The 22,441-nt window shown below is 33.1% G+C and overlaps 2 protein-coding genes across 6 annotated transcripts; both read left to right on the top strand.

Annotated features, from left to right (window-relative positions):
• The first annotated feature begins 361 nt into the window (after window positions 1–361).
• On the top strand, window positions 362–16,780 carry LOC6642901 (G-protein coupled receptor Mth2). Of its 5 annotated transcripts, none has more exons than XM_047012273.1 (6): window positions 362–435; window positions 1,200–1,316; window positions 12,442–13,205; window positions 13,343–13,958; window positions 14,044–14,238; window positions 15,945–16,780. In XM_047012273.1, exons 3-6 carry the CDS (start codon window positions 12,455–12,457, stop codon window positions 16,105–16,107), a joined length of 1,725 nt encoding a protein of 574 aa, XP_046868229.1. In that variant the 5' UTR covers window positions 362–435; window positions 1,200–1,316; window positions 12,442–12,454; the 3' UTR covers window positions 16,108–16,780. The 5 variants fall into 5 exon arrangements, with proteins under 5 accessions (XP_046868229.1, XP_046868228.1, XP_023032008.1 ...); XM_047012272.1 differs by having other exon boundaries at window positions 363–435; window positions 1,105–1,316; XM_023176239.2 differs by lacking the exons at window positions 362–435; window positions 1,200–1,316 and adding exons at window positions 7,778–7,998; window positions 15,363–15,552 and having other exon boundaries at window positions 15,945–16,012.
• A 2,409-nt stretch (window positions 16,781–19,189) lies between these two features.
• Window positions 19,190–21,760, top strand: LOC6642902 (probable G-protein coupled receptor Mth-like 9). The gene is made up of 7 exons (XM_002065922.4): window positions 19,190–20,355; window positions 20,462–20,653; window positions 20,734–20,967; window positions 21,039–21,195; window positions 21,264–21,467; window positions 21,529–21,608; window positions 21,684–21,760. Exons 1-7 carry the CDS (start codon window positions 19,719–19,721, stop codon window positions 21,716–21,718), a joined length of 1,539 nt encoding a protein of 512 aa, XP_002065958.2. The 5' UTR covers window positions 19,190–19,718; the 3' UTR covers window positions 21,719–21,760.
• The last annotated feature ends 681 nt before the right edge of the window (window positions 21,761–22,441 follow it).

Consider the following 22,441-nt stretch of genomic DNA (forward strand, 5'->3'; position numbering starts at 1 on the left):
GGTGTGTTTTAATTTAGTATTTACCTTAATTGATTGCAAATCGAACCAAATTACCCAGTATCAGAAAACGATAATTGAATTTTGTCACTCATTTTTGTGAATTCGTTCCACTGTGCAACAACTGTTAATAGTAATGTAAAGCGTGTGGGGGAAGAAGTTTATCATATTGCTTCTTGCTACCTAAGTTGCTCCATTCGTACTCAGTTGGCTGCCAAACGTTACGAGTTGTGGGAGCAAAGACGGATAAAAAATATATAAAAATACAAAAAAAAAAACATATATGAAAACCGATCAATTGTGTGAAATGTTAATTTTAATCAAATCATAATTAAAAACTTATTTCATTTTGTTTATTGTTGTTACGAATTTTTTTTTTATTGTTTTGTTTTTTTCTTGTGTGCCATTAACCGGTTTTGAAACATCCAACGTCATAAAGTGAGTCTTGCGTGATCACCCATTTAAATGGGAATTCCCCTCTAAAAACAACAACAAATAAGAAAAAAAAAACCAAAAGACAACCAAAAATTTCAGTGATTTCAAACAAAATTGTAAAGTTAAAAAGTTTATTTCAAATTTGTTAAATAAAGCTCATTCAGTAAACAATTTTAATGTCAACGTTAATCTCTTCCGTAGAAGAGATCTAACTTTCAGTTCTTATCAGAGAATATTTCTATATATAAAAACTTTAACTTAATAGCTGGAATATAATTAAAGTACCTTTTAAAAAATGGGGTATCTACCCTCAATCAAGAGCTTGTAAATATAAATACTAAAAATTGTACATATAATTTTTTTTTAAGTTTTATATTGGCGCCAGAGTTACAGGTGAAGGTGATAAAGAGAGATACTGGTCCTTCAGGTTTGACCACAAGCTATGACCATTGGCTATGCAAATGTTGAAACTAAATCTCATAAACACAAAATGCTTTTTATGTTAATTTCGCTTAATATTTTGTGAGCACAAAATGAAAAAAGAAAGTACAAAAAAAAAACCCATTACAAAACAACGACAAATCGCCTGAAAGAACTCTGTCTGTCTGTCTAAAACTGTCTGTTATTCCCAGCTAAAAAGTGTATTTGTATTTTGTGTTTACTATCGATCAGTTATAGGTAGACATTATACATAGGTATATCTATATATGTTTGTATGAGCAAAAACCAATAATGAATATTGCCTGGTGTATTTGGTGAATCTTCAGTGAAACAATTCGCAAGCAAGTGACAAAGTCCGTTGATCTATTGCAAACAACTTGAAACAAATTTTCAACAGAAAACAATTTCATCATTTTACAAGTGCGCCGACGCGTCGGGAGGAGGTAAGTGTCAATATCATATACCTATAGAAGATAAGAATGACTTTTTATTGTCTAACACTTCTCGTTTTTATTTTGGCCTCTATATATAAATATGAAATGATCTCTTCGAAATGCTTTCCATTTTGTTGTCTAAATTTGGATCATTGTAATTTATGCATAGCAAATGATTTGGGTTTATTTTTATAATTCAATTAAAAAACTTTGGATTTTCCCATCCATTATGCTTTATTCTAAACGACTTTTTCGACGGAACTTCGAGCCCTAATCGCATACACGAATAAACCCATATAATTGCATACCAAGAGGCTTATCATTTGAATAGAAAAACTTTTAATTGGAGCTCACTCTAGCATCTATAAATTTCCGTTCTGTAAAAAAAACTTCTTATGGTGAGATAGTAAATTAAGTCTATCCCGGAAACCTTAAAACGTTGCTGATATCTTTAGAAAGTGCTTGCAACAAACCCAATCCGATATATGTACCTATAGGTTTAAAATTTAAAAAATTGTCTTCCAGATGTTTCTAAAATCAAAACTAACGCCCAATTTAGTTGGCAAAAAAAACTAATAGTTAAATTTATATTGAAATTATAAATACACGATCAAAAAACAAAAAAAATTTAACTAATTATACATTGTAAAAATATACATAGCTATCTAAATATGCAATTTTCTATCTCTTTAAATATCGTGTTCAAGATATTTCAAAATATCAAACGAACTAAAAACAATGTAAACTTCCGAGCCGGCTAAGTTCGATTTAAATTTCAATAGGTCGTAATCTAACCAGATAACATCTGAAATTATGTGATAGTTTCGAAAATGCGAATTGATAAAAATAATGTTTTCCTTCAGAAATCAACTTTTACATACTAAAAATGCAAAGTTTATGATCACGTGATAAGTAGAGAGCTGACAACCGGCTAAAATAGTAGCTACTAATCTTAAAGTTTGTCCTTAAACTATTCCATCATAATTTTTGTGTCTTAGTAAGTTTGAAAAATTTATTAAGAATAAGTGCATATTTTAAAATTATATAGTTAAAAAAGTAAATTAAATTAATGCAATGGGAAATTTTAACTAATTTTAAAGATTTTTTCTTTCTTTGAATTTTCTTACTATTCTTTCTTTCATTTTTTGATAGTTTATAGAGCTGGCCAAAGTTTAAGTCGATATTAACAATTTAAACTTTGACGAGCTCTATAAACTATGAAAAAACCAGAGGGCCGGGGCTAACTTTGACCGCGTCAAAGTTTTTTATACCCTTGCAAGTTTTTTGTGTAAAAGGTCTAATGTTTGCGAAAAAACGGCTTAGGAAATAACGAAGATATTGATCAACGTCACTGTTCACCACCGATTGTTCCTATGGGAGCTATATGATATAGTCACCCGATCTTAATCAAATTTGGCACAGTCGTTTGTTAGTGTAATAAATTCATTAATATTTAATTACGACAATAGCTCAAAAAATAACGATGTTATTGAGAAAAGTTCGTGACTTTGACGTTTGTATGGGAGCTATATGATATAGTAATCCGATCCGGCTGAATCCGAGATATACAAACTGTGCAGTATATACAAACCTACATGCAAAAAAAAATAATATACCCTTTTTTTAAGGGTATAATGAAGGAAATAAAAATAGTAAGCAGTAAAGTTATATGTTTAGTTCTTTATTGAAAATTTTTATAATTATTGCAATAAACCAGGAAATGTCAAATGCCCCAGCAACGTTTAAACGTTTCTTCTTAAAGATTTTTGCCAATGAACTGCAATAAAATGCAAAATTCAAACGACAAGATGACGAAGAAAATTTGAAATAGATTTTGTAATCATTTGAGTTAGATTATAGTGTTTTTATTTTTGGCCTTCTTCAAAATTCCATTTAAGTTCAGGAATGGAATACATATTTCAAATCAGAGGGCTTATTATAACTTATAAGTTTTTGTAACTGGAAATTAACACCTTAAAAGTGAGAAAAAAGGATAAAGTTGAAGTTAATCAAAGAGGTCAAGGAAATTTGCTTTTGAAGAGAAAGTCACTGAATATTATTTGCCTGTAAATCAAATTCATTTGCATGCAAAAATCATTTAAAATTTTTCGGCATGAAATTAATATTATCCCCATATCAAACTTGTGGGGCAAGGGATGGCGTATATAAAGGCAATATTTTATTAATTCACTTTCTTTACCATTATTCTATCTTTTGAATTTAGGAAAACAAATGCACTATAGTTTGACCTACTGCAAAAAAAAACAAACAAACTAATTGCTACATATCGAATATCTAGCGATATAATTTCAGTATTCAAACAGAAAATCTGTCTATGGCTAACCCCGCCCACTGAGTCAGAGAGTGAGAGACTAATTGCAAAATGAATGTATATATTTATGTATGTATAGTGAATACCTTTCGGTAATACCCATAATATTCAATACACGTATCCATAACTTTATTTTCAAAGCTCGGCAAGTTTGCTAATTGCATGACAAACGAGTTAGTTGGTGGTTTTTATTTGAAAACAAATCAACACACACTTGTTGCACTCATTGAGTCATCATATTGGGAGAACGACTAAATACATAATATAGACACGAGGACAGACTGAGATGGGGAGAGAATGCTAGCGAGGGGGAATTGGAGATAGAGAGAGAGCTAAATATTACTTAATAATATTAAGGAAGGAAAACTGCATAGTTTGCATACCAAAACAAAAAGCAGCAGCCACCCACCAGAAATATTTGAACCTTTACACTTTTAGATTCAAATTCATATATCTACGTACATATGTATGTATGTATGTGTATTCTATATATGTTGATATACACATATGTACATGGAATGATATGTATGTATGTATGTATAAGCTATGTATATTTATATATATAAATTCAAGATTTCTTCAGCGAACAAATTAATTTGTTTACACTTTTGCACATTTGGCCGGGGCAATTGTTGTTGAATATTGTTTATTGTTTTGCTTTGAGGTTTTTTGTTTATTTCATTTCATTCGACCCGAATTGCTGTGCAAGAGTTTCTTCTTTAGTTTTTATTTTAGCCTAGCCTTCTGGGCAGTTTTCAACGAGAATCAGGGCGAGCGATAGAGACAGAGAGAGAGAGAGAGAGAGAGTGGGAAACTGCTTGAGATCAACAGAAATATGCGACAATATGTTATGATATTTGTAAATATTTTCGTTCCCTCGAACTCCTCCTGTCTTTATCTGTATCTCTAAGCCATACATCATCATGTTAATATCATTGAGGTACTTTATTTCAATGACTTTTAACACGCTCATGGGAGTTTTTCCATGGTTGCAGCTTGACGACCAGACCGACCACTGGCAGCGCAGTTCGATGTAATGAAATTACAAGTTAATTAATTAAATGCATTTTGTGTAGATAAACTAGGTAGACATCTATTCCGACCGGCTGATTCTAACAATCCGACGAGTGCAAGTAGCCATTTAGCTGATAGGGAAGTTATTGCTGTCAGTAATAAATTCACAACAGGCCAACACATTGCTCCCTTGCGGGAGTTCTGTTAAATCTCAAGCATCTAACAATTTAAACACCCTGCACTAGCCATAAAAACGTCTCGTTTATCAAAAGTAAAAAACACAACAAAAACAAAAAAAACATAACAAACTGAATAAAAAGATATGTTAACAATCAGCAAAATCTCCCAAGTCTTTATGTTTTTAAATACTCTATAGATATGTATAGCCAAATACTCTCAAAATTTCTTTAGTTATTAAATAAATATTTTGGAATTCAGCAACAATTGTTGTTGAATTTCTTCTATGAACTGAATCGAACTTGTGTAAGAAAAAATAAAGTCTATATGACTTAAGCTTAACCAATCTTAACTTTTCAGTTTAGATCAGCATGATCAACATTCTCATATAATCTTATACAATTTACTAGGTATACATATGTATGTAACTTAAGATGGTTTTATCTATCGCAATCCATCGCAAAGACTCAAGTAATTAAAGAATTTAAATTTCAATTCTCGTTTCTTTTAGAGTATTTTAGCTTCACCATTTTACATTAGTTTTATGTCAATTCACAAATTGATTTTAATTTTTCGTTTTTTTTTTTTCGTTTTCTGTTAAGCTTCACAAACACACAAAAAGAGTCTTTCATCAATATTAATGGTGAGGAAACAGAAACAACACATCAAATGTTGACGCTCGTTTATCTTCCCAATTTTCTGTCTAGTTAACCTTCCCCACCGCACCGCCCGCTCATCTCGTTCCTCCATTAGCCATCTCCCTTTTGAAATACAAACGATTGTACAATATTTGGCAAGCTCTATCCATACAACCATCCATCTATCTATCCGCTCCACCTACTTTCATGTCGATTTCCACTCCTATATACTACTAAATGGCAATCAATTGAATGAATTTTTTTGGTGGGCATGGCCTATGTTTAATTTTTTGCCACGTGTGTGTGTGTGTGTGTATGTCTATCGGTGCTGGACTCATCCTTTGTTTATAGAGGCTAAAAATACAAAAGCTAACTGAAGAATTTTCACACGAATTAAAAAATATATGTAGACACGTAGGGTAAATGCCGTCAATGGGTCATAATAATAAAAACTTGTTGAAATTTAAAACATCCTAGCCTACAAGTACAGTGAACCCTCGATTTTGATAAGCTTATCTTTAAAACCTATTTGATATAAGATGAAACGGATATTGTTTTACGTTTTTCAAGATCACATAAGACAATTTTTACTTAATGTAGAAGGAATAATGCTATTAAAACTGTCAAGCTTAGAGAAAATTGTTTTTTTTTTTTTTTGTTTTTTAAGCATTTCGGGGAAATATGTTTTCAAAAGTCATCAATGGGATCGTTTATATTTAGAGTATATTAAGGGAGGGGTATAAAATTGTCGTCAGATCAAACTTATTTGGCATTTGGCATTCCAATTTAATTATGTATCGAAAAAGATGTCAGGGAATAAGTTTCTTGGGCTGATTCTAGTACTACAGGGAAGGTAAAAAGTATCCGTATCGTGTGATCACTGTCTGAGCGGTGTCCATACTGTAACGGGTAGCCTCTAATCTAAAGTATCTCACCTCAATTTTGTGGTGAGTTGGGGCGCTGTTCTTTGTGGTTCAACCCGTCTTCAACCGCTGGGGAGACATACACGATTAGTTTACTTCGGCTTCTGATAGGAAACCAACCGCAAAATGTTGATAATAACCGAATTATAAAACAAAATAAAAGAAAAAAAAAAAACTCTGAATAAATACTCTCACGCATACATACTCAGGAAAGCAAGAACAACAACAAAAAAACAGACATACAAACACATACAAAAAAAATAAAGGAAAAGGGGAAAAGACAAAAACAAGAAAACCACATTTCCTGACACCAAAAACCGAAGAAAAAATAATAATAATAAAAATAATACTCTTTAAAATTAATTCCCTTGACCCAGTACACACACACACACACACATTAAGAACTTATTAATGTGAGTTTTCTTTTTGAGACACTTTGTGTGTTTAATTGCTTGAACTAAATATATTAATTAGCGATTAAGCCTGTTTCCTCTTAATATTGTTTCAAAAATGTTTGGCATTATTAATTTTCTTTTTTTTTGAAATTGAGTTGTAATGAAATTGCGTATACGCCGCGTGACACATACAATGGCCCCCCTCAACTCGACACACAATCGTTTTGCCGCCGATTTTTAATATTCTTTTTTTTTTCCGCACTTATTTATCAGCGGTCGATAAATCTTTACTTTTTTTTTTTTGCATTTCGCAGTCGTCAGGCATACAAACATAATTTCAGTTAAGTGGTGTTCTATGAAATGGCTTTTTAATAGGATTTTCGGCAGCTTTCAACAGCTGCCACTAAAAGTTTTCACTTTATTTTTGTTGTTAGTGCGTAAAATAGATTTAGTTTGTTGGATGAATCAGCAAAAAGAATCCCTACACATGTGATACCCTTATGCAAAGGGTATATTTATTTGTCTGAATCATCTTTCTGGTGCTGATGACTATTTCGTGAGTGAAGAAGTCTTGTATTTGAGTGATTTTGTGTTAACCCATCAACAACAAGGTGCAAAGTTTATCTAATTCTTCATTAGTTGTTCGTGTTGTTATTGTTGTTGTTGTTGTTGTTATCTAAATTATTAATCAACACATTAAAAAGCCAGTTGAAAAGGCTTCTAGACCACTACTTACATTAGTTTATTCCATAGATAGTAGAGAGAATTAATCGCTTGTACGATTGGTGAAATTTGCTAATAGGTATTGAAAATTCAAACTAACCATCTGGAAGTTTTGCTACAAATGAATTACTCAGTGTGTGTTTTCTTATCGAGTGATTGTTTCTCTTTTTCGTTGGATTTCCGCGTTTAAATAAACTTGGTTTTTTTTTTTTGGTTTTTTTGTTTTTATTTCGTTTTTGATGTCGCATAAAAAAGATTGCTGCAGAAGAATAACTGCAGCAGAGTACATTGCACTATGAGTACACTTGGCCAGCAAAAGCTTTTAAACGATAAAGATAATCCGCATAAATCAGAAATAATCACAATTAACATTAATAGCTTAACGACGACGACAACAACAGCAACAACAACTGCAACAAAATTGGCAACAACATCTCCAGAGAATTCAGTTAACAAGAAATTATACAGGATCGCATTCGGTGAACACCTGTAAGTATGTCAATGAGTTTTGAATTTTGAACCAAAAAGATTCTTGGAATTATTCAGGGGAATCGTATTAAGATAAATAAATAACACAATGGTCATAGTATAGTATTCTTTGTCTCAACAAACTCTCAAATATATATATACATTTGTATGTATGTATGTATATAGAGAGAATGTCTATACAGTATTTATGTCTTTATCTTATCAAGCATTTTTTTTTTAATTTTTTATTTTCTTGTGATGAAAACAACACTTTCCGACAGGTTGATATTTGTGTATACCAAATATATAAATTTGTGTATATCAAATTTATATGCATATACATACATACATATGTATTTGTTTTTATATGTATGTATGTATATGTTGTCTTTCCTTAGAAATGGCTTAAAAAATCATCATTGTAGTGATGGCCACTACCATCATAATATTCTTGCAATTCAATTAATTAGTTTGATCTATTTATAGTCCAATGACAGAGATAGTTATTTATATTTTCATTTGCATTTTCATTCTATGAATTTTATGACGAGATTATAATATGTCATGAAGATACGAAATCTAATTTCTTGGTCAATCATTCGAATGAGTAATAAAGATCTTAGCAAATAAAGGAATGCCAATAACCTTTAGGATATTCTCCTTACCTCAGGCAAAAAAAAAAAAGAATAAAACAGATAGATAACAGCTTAAAAGACACTTACATGTGTTTATTACTCCATTTATATGCTGACTTTGTATAACGTCACCATTCCTTTCTGGAAAACCTTTTAGTCATAATGAAATTAAATTGATATATAGTAAAGGAAGTTATTTATTAACATTTGTTGACTATATGTTGATATATAGTAAAAGAAATAAGAAATTAACATTTGTCAAAAATAGTCGACTGTTAATGTTCATAAGAAAGTAATATGTATATACAAACTTTATGTCATGGTTTAGCATGAAAAATCTTGGATCTTAATTCCTGCTTGAGATTCAAATCAGCGAAATTCCTGTAAATATTTTAAAAATATCTTTAAATAACAGCAAATTATACTTCTTAGGTTTTTCATTCTTACTTAAATTCTTAAATTCTTCTTGCTTAAGAATTCTTACTTAAAATCTTACAAAATTCTTATTAAATTTTATGTTCTATGGCTTAACTCAAAGTAACTCATTTCCGGTCGTGGTTTGACTTTTTGAACAGCGCATTTAGACATTTTTCAAAATAAATATGTTGAAACATTCATACTTTTTATAGTTTGAAAAATGAATATGCAAAAAGCATGCCAAAAATTCGGTTTCCTTTGGTTTATTTTCAAATTTGAATTAATCTTGACGGAATGTAATTGAATGATTCCAAATGTTATCCATAGGTAATTGATTGATTGAGATTTTTATACCGACTATGGCAATTAGACTTAACCAACTAATACATAATTTATGGTGTAATAAGTTGGTCTATTACAATTCGTTAGAAGGAAATGTACAAATATAAATTAGATAACTTTAGTTTACGAGGGGTCGTCGTCGGTTGGTGTAGGACTAATTTGGTCAGGACCTCATCAACAGTCCCAAAGCAAATTAGTGGTTAGACAACGGTATATAACTTATTCAACAGGTTTCACATATTTCTCTCTAATTTCTTGTTGTTGTTAGTGGTTTTTGTTTTTTTTTTGTTTGTTTTGTTTTCGTCATCAAGGTCAAGTTGATTTAGTGTGTCATGGTTTCAATTAGTAGGCAACAGAAACTTGTCCCAGAGGACAAGTGCTAACTGTAACCGAAGAGCTAACAACGAAAAGACCCCCCACTGTGGTCCCTGTCAGTCCCTGTGCCACGGCGGGGCATTAATCATAAGGTCAGGAAAAAAAACAAAAACACACACACACACACACACAGAGAGACGCAACGACAATAAATGGAGCCAGCAAACATTTATGAATTCATGTTAAATTGATACTAACTGCCGCTGTCTGTCAATACCGGTGTCATCTGTCGCCCGACCACCACCCTCCTCCCGCTCGTTTATTCCCATACCCCCTCTCCCACCCGCCCCCACTTGTCGGTCACTAGTAGGGCTAGTGTCGCCCACTCAACTTTCAAAAGTTTTCGCTAATGTTCTGCCATAAATTCATTACAAATACGCAAGTTCTCGACCATCAGTACCCCACCATCGCCTACCAATCATCTCTACTCAACTAAATATCGTATATATTTTAGCTATCTTATCGCCCAAATCATTATGGGAATAGGAATGAGAATGGGAATGAGAATGGCAATGGTAATGCGAATGGGGACTAGGAGTGGGAGCGTCAGTGTGAGAGACAGGGACAGAAAGTGGAAGTGGAAATATAAGCTTAATTTCATTGATCGGTTGATGATTGTTTGCTTTTGGGTGACATGGACAGCTGCCATCAGACTGCCATGGGGCCACGAGCCATCGATAGATAGATAGATATAAGTATACAATAAAATAAAAGTTAAACATAAAAATCAGCTAAATAATTTATTACCCCAATCTCCTCGTCCATCCATCCGTCCCTCACCTCTCTCTCTACCACATTAAGCACTTAAAATATCTATCATACATATACGATATTATTTATATATTTATAGAAAAATTGGTATAATTAATCGTTATAACCCTGCACTTGGACCAAATTCAACAAACAAACATTAACACACACAAAACACACGGGGTGAAAAAAAAAGAAAAGAAATTAATGTTTCTCTTGAAAGAAAAGCATGAAAACAATTGGCCATAAAATTGAATTATGATCAGAGATTTTGCCTACCAAAAATTCGATTCGATTTTTCCCTTAATTTTATTTTCCAAATTTCCGTAAAAACAATAATTTCAAATTTTCACAAAATATACATACAGATGTATGTTGTCTGTATGTATTGTTGTATGCCAATATATATTTATGTATGTGTTGGTTGAATGCAGCAATTTGCTGCTGGTTTTGATCATCTCAAATGGGCATTGGAATGGGAATGGGAATGGGAATGGGAATCGGAATGAGGGTGTTACAAATAGATGTCTGCAAACTATTTAAAATGAAGTAAGATTTGGTTATACACTGACACAATTAATTTTTACCAAGTTTAATTTACACATCGAGAACAATCTTGACATCATTTTAGTGTGAATATGAGAAATAAACTTAATCTACATGAATGTATTTAGAAATATATAGAAATGTCAAGCTTTATTTATGCACTTATGATTTTTCCATATTGGTCATGTCCTTCTTTTAAATTGAGTCTTCTGGGTCACAGTTTTCAGTTCATTTTAGTTATTACATTAGTATTTAAGCGATTAGTACAAACCAAAATAGAAAACAGATATTCATAAGGTGGTAACGACTAAAAAATAATCAAAAATACTCGAAATAAAAGATAGGTAACGCCACTCATACTATTCGGTGCCTGCTCTTCATGAGAGGTTGCACAATGGTTCCATTCTAATTATTCGTTTTATGGGGGGTAATTTTTTGCCTTTGCTTTTAAGTTTTTTTTGTGTATTAATTCTTTGTTGGTTCATCTAAATTTTAATTAAAAAACGCTAACAATAACTATCCAAAAATAATTTTCTGTAACGGATTGCACTTACGGTCACTCACGTGACAAACTTTCGCTATTTATAAAACAAAAATATTTGAGAAAATTGTGGTAGTTTTAGCGACCTTTGTGTTGTTATATAAAATTTATTTTTGATCAGGCTTTAGGTCATATTTTTCCAAATAAAAATGAAACATTGTTTTATTTGTTTATTTCCGATATATTTCGGTTGCGCAGCGGTTGTTCGGTTGTTAAATGTTCTTGTATTTTATTGTAGTTGCCCTGAAGACGGTTGCCGCTGCGCAACCGAAATATATCGGAAATAAACAAATAAAACAATGTTTCATTTTTATTTGGAAAAATATGACCTAAAGCCTGATCAAAAATAATATTTGAGAAAATAATTATTTTTAATTTTTGTTAATAATTGTTACACTTATCTATGGACAATTTAAGAAGAGAAGCTCTACGGTAAGAGAATTCTCAATGTAGTAAATATTTTAATAAAATAAACCTATTAAACATACCGAGAACTTTTCACATATAAAATTTTTTCACTATTTTTACCCAAAAATATAAAATAGGAACATTTCTTTCTACAGAACTTTCCTCTGTATCGTTTTTCAAGTGTAGAAAATGATCAACTCTGAGCTCAGTTTGTGTAGTGAATGTTTTAGCAATGGAAAAGCTACATTTATAATGTAGATATTGTAATGAGGGGTTTACTCTTAACTCATGTTGAGGGAATATTAATTGAGTTTAAGTAGATACGATTGGGAATATTAATGAAGTGCTAAAATAACCTTGTTACTGAATACTTCCTGAAATCACATTATTTACGATATTATGATTTTCAATGTTAATTTCATCTTGTATTTTGTTTTATTTATTTTGCAGTGCCTTTTTCACAATGGCTAAACACATTCAACAACGCGGTGGATCGATTTATTGTGGCCTCAGTCTTTTGGGTATTCTGTGTCTTGTCATATTTCGTTTACTACCCGGAACATCAACATTTGGTGTATATGCCATGACCGATAATCGAGATTATCATCATCGGGATGGCATTCATACGCCATGCACTTTCTTCGATACGGTGAATCTGACTGGTTACAAACGCTTCGAAAATGGCAGCTATGAGTATGATGGCATTATAATACCCAGCAATTTGGTTGGTGTCTACGATTACATCTATAAGGATCTGGTGCAGCGTGTCGAAGTGGAGCCCCATATGCGTGGTTGTATATGCCAATTGAAATCATGTCTGAATCTATGCTGCCCTTGGGGGGAAATCTATGTGGTTGATAGATGTACAAATGATTCGAGAGCACGTCAGCGAACTTGGCCAGCTCCTGTATTAAATGTCACCTTTGAGAATGGTACAACACATCCAGTGAATATTTTCCAACAGTTTAGTGTCCAAAGTTTTCGACCATGTACCGAAATGTTCTCTCTTCTACCGGAAGTAAATGAATATGATTCATATGTTCTATACACAAATGGCACAATGCTGCGTGAAGATGATATGACCTATATTAGAAAGAATGAGTTCTGCTTGATACCCTCATATGTAAATGAAACGGATACATTCTATACCCTAAATCCGGCCAATTGTGATATGAAATCGGAGAAGACAACTGTGAAAATTATCAATGCATATGGTAAGATATTACAATAAGTAATTGGTTATTATTTAGATCTTGTTTTACTATTCGAAACAAGAACATGTCTTAGATCCGATTCTGATTAATTAATTTTGAATATATGATTAATTCAATGTACTCAATTATCTTTACAGCCATGTTATTCTCCATACCGTTCATGCTGCTGACCATAGCCGTCTATTTGCTTATTCCGGAGCTAAGAAATCAGCATGGCAAATCACTGGTATGCTATCTGCTTGGCCTATCCATTGGTTATTCGGCCCTGTGCTGTGTTCTTCTAATGAAGAATCTAGATCCAGAGAGTATAGCATGCAAATCGTATGGCTATACAGCCTACTATTTCTTTATGGCCGCATTCCTTTGGCTGAATGTCATCAGTTTTGATTTGTGGCACAATTTCCGGGGTACTCGGGGCATTAATCGTTTTCAGGAGAAGAAACGTTTTGCCTTCTATTCCCTCTATGCCTGGGGTATGGCATTTCTCTTTTTGGGTTTCACCATTTATGCCCAAGAGGGAACCGATTGGCCAGGCTCATTGAAACCGAGCATTGGCGATGGACAATTCTGTTGGCTGGACATGCAGACATGGGCGGGAATGATATATTTCTTTGCACCCATTATTTTCATCATTGGAGCCAATACCGTGATGTTTGTGATGACAGCCATCAAGATTCATGGTGTACAACGGGAGATGGCTAAAATAATTGCACGAGAGGATAGTACAAAGAATTTGCGCACCGAGAAGGATAAGTGAGTATTCTCAGGAGCATATATAAGTTGTATACAAAATTCGATCTCTAAGCGTTTGTCGCCTTCTTAATAAAACCCCCATTAGATTTGGTCTATTCCTGCGACTCTTTTTGATAATGGGCGTGACTTGGTCATCGGAAATTGTATCGTATTTCGTTGGTAGCGATAAGAAATGGTCGAAAATCTTTTACTTAACCGATCTATGCAATGCCATGCAAGGTTTTCTCATCTTTATGCTATTCGTGATGAAAAAGAAGGTCAAACATTTGATAACCAATAGGTAAGTTTTGCTTAATTGATATTAATATATTGCGTGATATTGTCCATATATAGTGTAATTACACTATATATACAAATATATATATTAGTTTATAACTGTGTAAGTCCAAACATTTACTCTCACACTCACACATGTTTTGTTGTCTCACACCAAAAACACAAAAAACCAAAAAACAAATCAAACGAAATTTGTTGCCAAACGAACAAAATGTCCCACCAATCCAATCCAATCCAATCGAATCGAATCCCCCCCTATATAGAACCATACGCGTGCGTAGTCTGAGGCAGACTGAGAGTGTCACAATGGCTGGAAGCAGTTTCTCCATGCGTCAACGTTTCATGGATGCCTCGAATCACATACGAAAATTGGTTGTGATACGAAATGCATTTGCAAACTCCACAAGTGGCGTACATTCGCACACCGTCTAGTAAGAGCACAACACACTTTAGTCCCCCCTCAAAAAAAAAACAAAAAAAAATCAGTGTTGTGCCCTTAACAACTAAATCTATATATAAATATGTATATGATAATTCTTCAAAAATTGCACTACTTATACGTACATATATATTCTGCATGCACTTAGAAAACGAAAAAACAACAACGGCTTTTTGTACATATGAAAAACTGTCTTCTCTCTCTCTCCCTCTTGTATGTATTTTCGTTGTCGTCCAGAATGCTTTCGATATCGCTTATGCAAACAAGCAGCAGCCACAACAACAACAATCACCATCAATCCAAGCAGCATAACCCTAATAATAATCCCGACACAATATCAAATATCAAACATGAACCCAATATTATAGCGCTAACTACTATCCAATAGCAAAAACAAAAAAAAAAAAAGCAAGCAGTATAAAGCAGTGCAAAATACAGAGGCTAGGCTTAAAACGTAACAAAAAAAAAATAAACAAAATACATTTGACAAATAATAATTAATATATACCTATATATAAACAAAATCCGTCCATTATCTATTTTCGTCCAAGTACCTAACCAAAACAAAAAAATACTAAAAAGAAAAAAAACAAACAAACAACAACCAAAAAAAACCACAAAAACACAAAAAGAAAATCAAACAAAACTATAAGTTAAAACGAATATTTCATCGTAATTTTCGCCTGAAGACTATTGAAGAAAAAACCGAGCAACAGTTCATGTCAATCAAACTCGACCAACTCAACCTCAACCTCAACGGTCTCCGATGTGCATGGCCAAAATGGAAAACTAAAACTCAAGCCAACTCAAACCCAGATTGGTATAGGGAAGCATAAGGTTGGTGGTCCTTAGATTGCAGACCATTCACTTCAAGGAAAGGTAATGTGTTTTGCCTACTAAAAAGGGTTGCGGTTGCAAACGTAACGTAGTCTGTGATTAACCTCTCATAGCTCTTACATTTTATTGCGAAACTCTAATTTGGCCACCCTTTTAACCTTTAGTTGTTATCTATCGAAATTCAAATATGTTGTTTTCTATGGAATAACCATTAGCATTGCATGTTTTATACATATACATATACCTACATATATAAGTACATATGTGGACTATCTATCTAACCAATTATCTATCTATCTAACTAACTTACTCAATTTGTGTATATCTGTGTACTATGTGTATCTAGTTAACAATTCAAACTCAATTAACTAACTCTAATCAGCTTTTTCGGAATTATCTATCTCCCCATAACCACATGGACAACAACCAAATAGATGTTCGAGATCGGGCGATGGTAGCAATCAACGGCAAAGTCAATACTCCACCAAAACAACATCCAGCAGTGTCGCCAATTTATCGCTTCATGAGAAGAATTCAGCGGAGAAGCCATTGGTATCGACTGTAGATCAACATCAACGCACTACGTCCTTTCATTAAAAAAATGTGAAGCAGGAATAACAACTGGTTGGATGTCTGTATGGCTAACAACATCTGGAGGGCTGACAACATTTCCATTGCGTTTCTTGTGAACCTTTCGCTCTGTGCGCTTTAGCATCGAATAATATCTGGGATAGGACCGCCATATTATATCGTAGTTTATGAAAAGACACTAAATATATGCTAAGAACTTTCACTTTTTCTCTCTCTCTCCCCCCCACTCTTAACTAAGTACATACATTTACATTTATATACAATATTATGCATTCACTATAAGTACCTAAATGTTTTGTGTACGTACGAAAAGTACTTAATCCTTTATGTCACTTTTCACATTTATTTTATTTCAACCTGATTAGTTCTATAAGCACGCTTCACAAACGAGAGTAAAAAGAAAAAACAATCCCTTAAGTACGATAACTAGTATTTATATCTCAAAATTAATGAAATCTTTTATCTAAATGAAAATAATTTAGAAGAAAAAATGAAAAAGAAAAGCTTCTTAAGCAACACATATGTGAAATTGTAATTGAGTAATGGTAATTGTTTATATATATATATAATAATCAGATATTTTTTTTGTTTTGTTGTTTTCACCGCATATACGTACTCAACACACAAAAGTCAAAGTTACTTGTATGTCAAATTAAATAAAGCCAAAGATACAAATCATACAAATTGCAAAAATAGACAAAAGGTTACTTTAATTGCTAGTTAAGTAAGCAAAAGTAAGTGGGCCAAATTTTGTTTCGGCTCTATAAAAGATAGACAAAATACCGACATTTAACCAGCTGAAATAATTTTTAATTGCATGTGGAATCGTGGCTGTGTCCCTGATACTACCTTAACAGTGGCCGCTTTGCATGAAAAAGAATGAGAGAGGAGACATTTGGGCTGCTTTACTTAAAAACACTTCTTTTTGTTAGGTGATGAAGACTATCTAATTTTAAGTGGATCTTTGTAAGAAGGAATGATAAAAAATTTGATTCTCTAACGTCCGAAGTTCAAGAAAATAAAAGTAAGGTTCGAAAAATGGCTTCAACTGAAAAGTGTATGAAAAGTCAAATATGTGATTGGATATTTCTGAAATGCCGCTAAGTTTAGATTTTTAAAGGATTCCTAGGTATATGGGCAAAATTAACTGACCACCCTAACTGAGGTAAATTTGTGTTAAAATGCACCTGGCGAAAAAAGCGTAATTTTTCAATAAGATCCTTGAGATTCGAAAAAATCATGAAAATCAAAGTTTTAGAATGCCTAAGGTTCTACATTTGGGCCGCCACTGTATATACAAGTAACTTCTGGACAAGAATCTATGTGTATATCATTCTTCTTATGAACAAACCGTTTTCGGTGCTTACATACATACATATGTCAAGAATAATAATAAAATTCTTTAGAAGAATTAAGAAACTACCGAATTTGTTTTCTCGATATTTTGTTGTTTAACAGTTTACGTTAAAAATAAAACTTAACAATGAAAACTTGTTTACAATAATATCAAATCGAGAAACACGATAATAAAACCAGCTTATATTTTTTTAGGCAGGGATAGCCTGGGATTTTAGCTTTGTTTTAAATGTTATATATTTAGGAATAATTGATTCAAGTGCCGAACACGGAGATTAAGACAAATAGGCGAAAATTGTAATGGTTTTCCTCGACCTCAAATTATTGCAAATTAGTCCTCATTTCGAAGGTGCATTCGATAATATAAATTTATGTATACCAATGTTATGTGCTTCAAAATATGTCAGCTTAGGTTTTATTTCCAGGTCAGACTATATCAAAAAGAGCGTTAGAAATGTATTATGAATATTCATTCATGTTTTTTTTTTTTTAAACAGCTAAATGTCATTTCTTTCACCTGGTTTAGACCGTTTACCCGACTGTCTTGACTGTTTGGAAACCACATTTTCAAAAACTTCATGTACAGATTTTTTTAACCAAATATTAGTAGGCTAAATTTGGTGCTACTTTAAATATTTGGCGAGAAAATTACGTGTTTTTTTTTTTATTAATTTAGAGCGTTGTAGAATCTGGGCTGCGATTAGATTACGTGTTTATAGGAAAATTTAGTTGGCTCTGGCTTTTATAATCTCAGAGATCCACTTGATCATAAGGACGTACGGAAAATGGCCAGATCGTTAATGTTGATCAATGGATAAAAATATCTACACTTATAGTAAAAATATAAAGTACAGAAGTAATTACTTATTGTGTTGGCATTTTTTCTTGCTTTGGGAATTATGATTAAAAAAATGTTCTTCATGGATTATTTTAAATTTGATTTATGTTGGGGTTAAATAATATTCATATAACGAAAACAAAAAGAAAATATTCATATGTTAATTTTACTTGGATTTAAAAGAATTTCACCTGAAATGGATGGCTTGTTAATGCCATAAATACTCTATGGGGTTCGACAAACTCTTCTTTCAAAAATCGATGACTATTAATATACGTAATATACCTATAGTTCCTAATCAAAGCAGATTATCCATAAACTTTTCTTTCTCAAGTTTTGTCCCAATTTCAATACAATTCAAAAAGATCGTTAAAATCTTAGGAAACTTTCATTACATTCCCACTATAATCTTATATCTGAACCACTGAATGATCTGTTGAATACTATTGTGTATTAAGCTTGTTGATTCGACCAAAAAGCTCTGCCAGAGATGAGTGAAATAGCTGACAGCTTTTGAAGATACATCGACCGGAAAGTACGGAAAGTATCTGCTCTGCGCAATACACTTAAAAGTTTCTCTACACACACACACACACACACACACACACACACATTACTGTGGGCCCAGGCAGCTGTTGGGTCTGCTCGAACTTGGAAGCTACCAAAAAACCACAAAATAAACTACAACTAAATGAATTTTGAATGAGCAGCTCGCGATGGTTTTTGGTTGAGATTCCAATGACCAACTAGAGGTAGAGGTAGGGGAGTGTGAGGACAGGCTGGGAGAACTGGGGGAACTCTGTCTGTTGAATGTTGTTGACTGGTCTCCGGGTACTGGGTATTGGGTATTGGGCCTGGGCTAATCAGTTAGTCTGTTTTTTATTCTTGGCCGGCATGGAGCGTTGTCGTAGTCGTTGCGGTTTCAGTCTTTGCCTTTGCGTTTGCGTTTGCCGGTTTATCGTTTAGCCCGCGAGAGAGTCTTCAAAGAGTTGTTTTTTTTTGTTGTAGTTGTTGTTGTTGTAGTTGTTGTTGCTTATGATTCTGTTGAGGTTGTCGCAATCGTAGCCGTTTTTAGACATACAACGTCAGCGTCAGCGTCGCGACTCGACGTTTTGTCGTTGTCAATTTGGATTTTGGTTTTATATAGTGTGTGTACACAAAAAAACACACTCACTTATAGAGGTGTGTGTGTGTGAGTGTGAGCAGCCCTGTGTGCGTATGCGTATTGCATAAAAGTCCAAAATAGTGAGAAGAAATAACAACACAAAAATTGTGGCTTCTATTTATTTATTCAATTTTCACACAAAAAGCAAATGCTAACTAATGCTAAAGCTAAAGTTGTGACGTCACAAACGGAAATTATAAATTAAAGAACAAAAGAAGAAAACGTAGAAAAAAAAAAAAAAACAACAACAATCTCAAGATGTTAATCACATATTTAGCAATCTGCACACAATTTCTATTGCTAGTCCAATCATTGGAAATTGCTTCAATTGTCCATCCTTGCCCCTATGCAGATACAGTCAATATCACCGATGGCCTAAGGCATAAGGATGGCTCCTACTCGTATGCTGGTGTAGTGATACCAACCCATTTGATGGCCGAATACAATTTCAAAGTGATCGATGGCGTTGAATATAGGGCACCCAAACATTTGAGAGGCTGTGTCTGTCAATTGAAGCCGTGCATTAGTTTCTGTTGCCCCAACGATTGGATTTTCAATGCGGCCACCTGGAATTGCACTAGACCCGATCTAATACGACCCGTATCCCATGTTGAGGTCACTTATCGGAATCGTAGTGTCGATCAATTAAAGATTCAAGAGCATTTTGTTATACGCACCGAACTGGGGTGTCGCAACAAATTCGTGGATAAGAAACATGAATCATTTTGGCAATGGGATCTCTATGAGAATGGAACTCTATGGCGTGACGAAAGGCTTTGGAATACGGATGAATATTGTTTCACACCGTTGGAGCATAAGCCGAGTGTGTGGGAGTTGACACCATTGAATTGTGAACGCTTTCAGCGGGGCTATCGCGTCTGGATCTATGCTATATGTGAGACATACATATATGTACATATATGTTGTTTTTTGTGAATTAAATTTGAAACGGTTACACATATGTATCATCATCATCATCTTCTTCTTCTTCTTATTTGCAGGCAGCATTATTGCCATATTGATTAACATATTTATATTGTCGCTCTTGGGATCGGTGAGAGAGGCACGTAAGAGTCATTATGGACAGCTGATTATATATTATTTACTCTCTGTCATTGTGGGTGACTCTTTATTGGTTTATTTGGCTCTCAAAAATCCCATGAATCTAACCCATGAAGCATGTCGTAATATAGGTAACTGATTCATATTGAATCTACATATACATATATTCTTATTCATTTATTTGGATTTTTTCGTTTTCATTTTGTTACAGGTTTATTGGCCTATTTATTTATCATGTTGTCATTTTGCTTCTTGGCCTATTGTAGTTTTGATTTTCTACAAAAATTCCAATTGAAATCCATAAGAAATTGGCTACGTAAATTATCATATTTCATATTGATTATCCTGATCATAGGTCTACGTTATTTGGTAGCCTTTGCTCAGGATTCCAAAATACCAAAACACTTTAAGCCAGGCATTGGCGAGGATTATTGTTGGTTTGATGGTAAGTTATTGAATATGGCAAATGAATGATTATAAGCTATATCTACGTTTTTTTTTTTCTCATTTCTATAGTTCGTCTGTGGGGCATATTGATTTACTATTATTGTCCAATATTTTTGCTATTGATATTTAGCATTGTTTGCTGTATTAGAGCATATTTTGCCATTTATCAGCTACCCGAAGACACACACTATATATTGGGTACCCAATTGAAAGTCATGAAGATACAGTAAGTCCTCCCCCCTACCACAACTAAATGGAATTCATATGAGTTTTGCTTATTTTGTCTTCTTGTAGCTTTTATGCCTTCTCTGGCTATCTAATTGGAGTCTCTGGCGTTTGGTTGCGTGAGATAATAGTTTATATTATGGCACGCATGCGCGAACATTTCTTTATCATTGACTTTTGGAGTGGTATTTGTATATTGGGTCTGGCTATAGCCGGATTTATATTGCTTTTGGGCCGTAATATGCATGTGAAGACATGGTGGGCCATCAATGTGTAAGTAAAAGAGAAAAAATTAGATAAGAACTTATTCTAATCTATGTGAATTTCCTTTCAGTGAGTCAAGTCAAACCGATTTGAGTGTTATAAATGCTCGGGTATATAAATTCGATGAGAAGGGAGATCTTAAATCACCTGGTTAGTATATACAAATTTGATATTTGCTTTAAAAATTTTTGTTGAATTAATATTTACATTTCATTTTTGGCCTAGACTCACCCTATCAGCCAACGGTGACATCACTTTAAATGTTTATTTTCTTCAGGTAATACTATTTACGCCTCATTCTCTTTTGTCTTTATTTTTTTTTTTTTTTTGTTTTTTTTTCTTTTATTTAGTATTTATACTTATGAGTATATATTTGTATGTATGTAAGTTTTACAATAAATGTTTTAAGTATTCTAAATAAGTAGTCTAATAAAACTCGAAAAATAAAAAACCATATTGATCTGTAAATATCTAATGGGTAAACATCTGTCAATAAACTCACATGGCAAAGTATTTTTACCTCTGCCATCGAAATACAAATAAAAACAATGCATTTTCAATGATTGCATATTAAATCAATTTGGAATGGACACATTTTACGAGTCTGTGTGTGTGTGTGTGTGTGTCGGTGTGTTAAAACAATCTGTTGATATTTCAGCCACATTCTAGAATGTATTACATATTTATATATCTACCTACCTATCTATATATAGAAACAGAGTTAAAAACCATTTGCTTAACACAAAACAGTCATCAAATGTCTTTCATTTCAATTCAAAGCAACTTCTTTTTGGGGCCAATCCGTTTTATTTTTGTTTTTCCTGTTGTTTTTCTTTAGCATTTCTTGATGACGTTTTGAGTTGGGGTTTTTCAGTGGGCTTGTTTTGGCTACCGCATGGATTAGCCCACAAGTCAAGTGGCACGCAACAAATGTGCCGTTAATGACGCAATTGACAGTAGTCAGTCCATTTATCTATCTAACC

Source organism: Drosophila willistoni (genome assembly GCF_018902025.1).
Source record: "Drosophila willistoni isolate 14030-0811.24 chromosome XR unlocalized genomic scaffold, UCI_dwil_1.1 Seg41, whole genome shotgun sequence".
In the NCBI taxonomy this organism is placed as follows: Eukaryota; Metazoa; Arthropoda; class Insecta; order Diptera; family Drosophilidae; genus Drosophila; species Drosophila willistoni.

Bases quoted from the DNA above. Each gene is read 5' to 3' on its own strand.
- LOC6642902 (XM_002065922.4), top strand. From the start codon at position 19,719: ATGTTAATCACATATTTAGCAATCTGCACACAATTTCTATTGCTAGTC. The intron at 21,468-21,528 runs GTAAGTAAAAGA...ATTTCCTTTCAG, and splicing joins ACATGGTGGGCCATCAATGT to TGAGTCAAGTCAAACCGATT. The intron at 21,609-21,683 runs GTTAGTATATAC...TTTTTGGCCTAG, and splicing joins GGGAGATCTTAAATCACCTG to ACTCACCCTATCAGCCAACG.
- LOC6642901 (XM_023176239.2), top strand. From the start codon at position 7,805: ATGAGTACACTTGGCCAGCAAAAGCTTTTAAACGATAAAGATAATCCG. The intron at 13,959-14,043 runs GTGAGTATTCTC...AACCCCCATTAG, and splicing joins TTGCGCACCGAGAAGGATAA to ATTTGGTCTATTCCTGCGAC. The intron at 14,239-15,362 runs GTAAGTTTTGCT...TTTCGCCTGAAG, and splicing joins AAACATTTGATAACCAATAG to ACTATTGAAGAAAAAACCGA.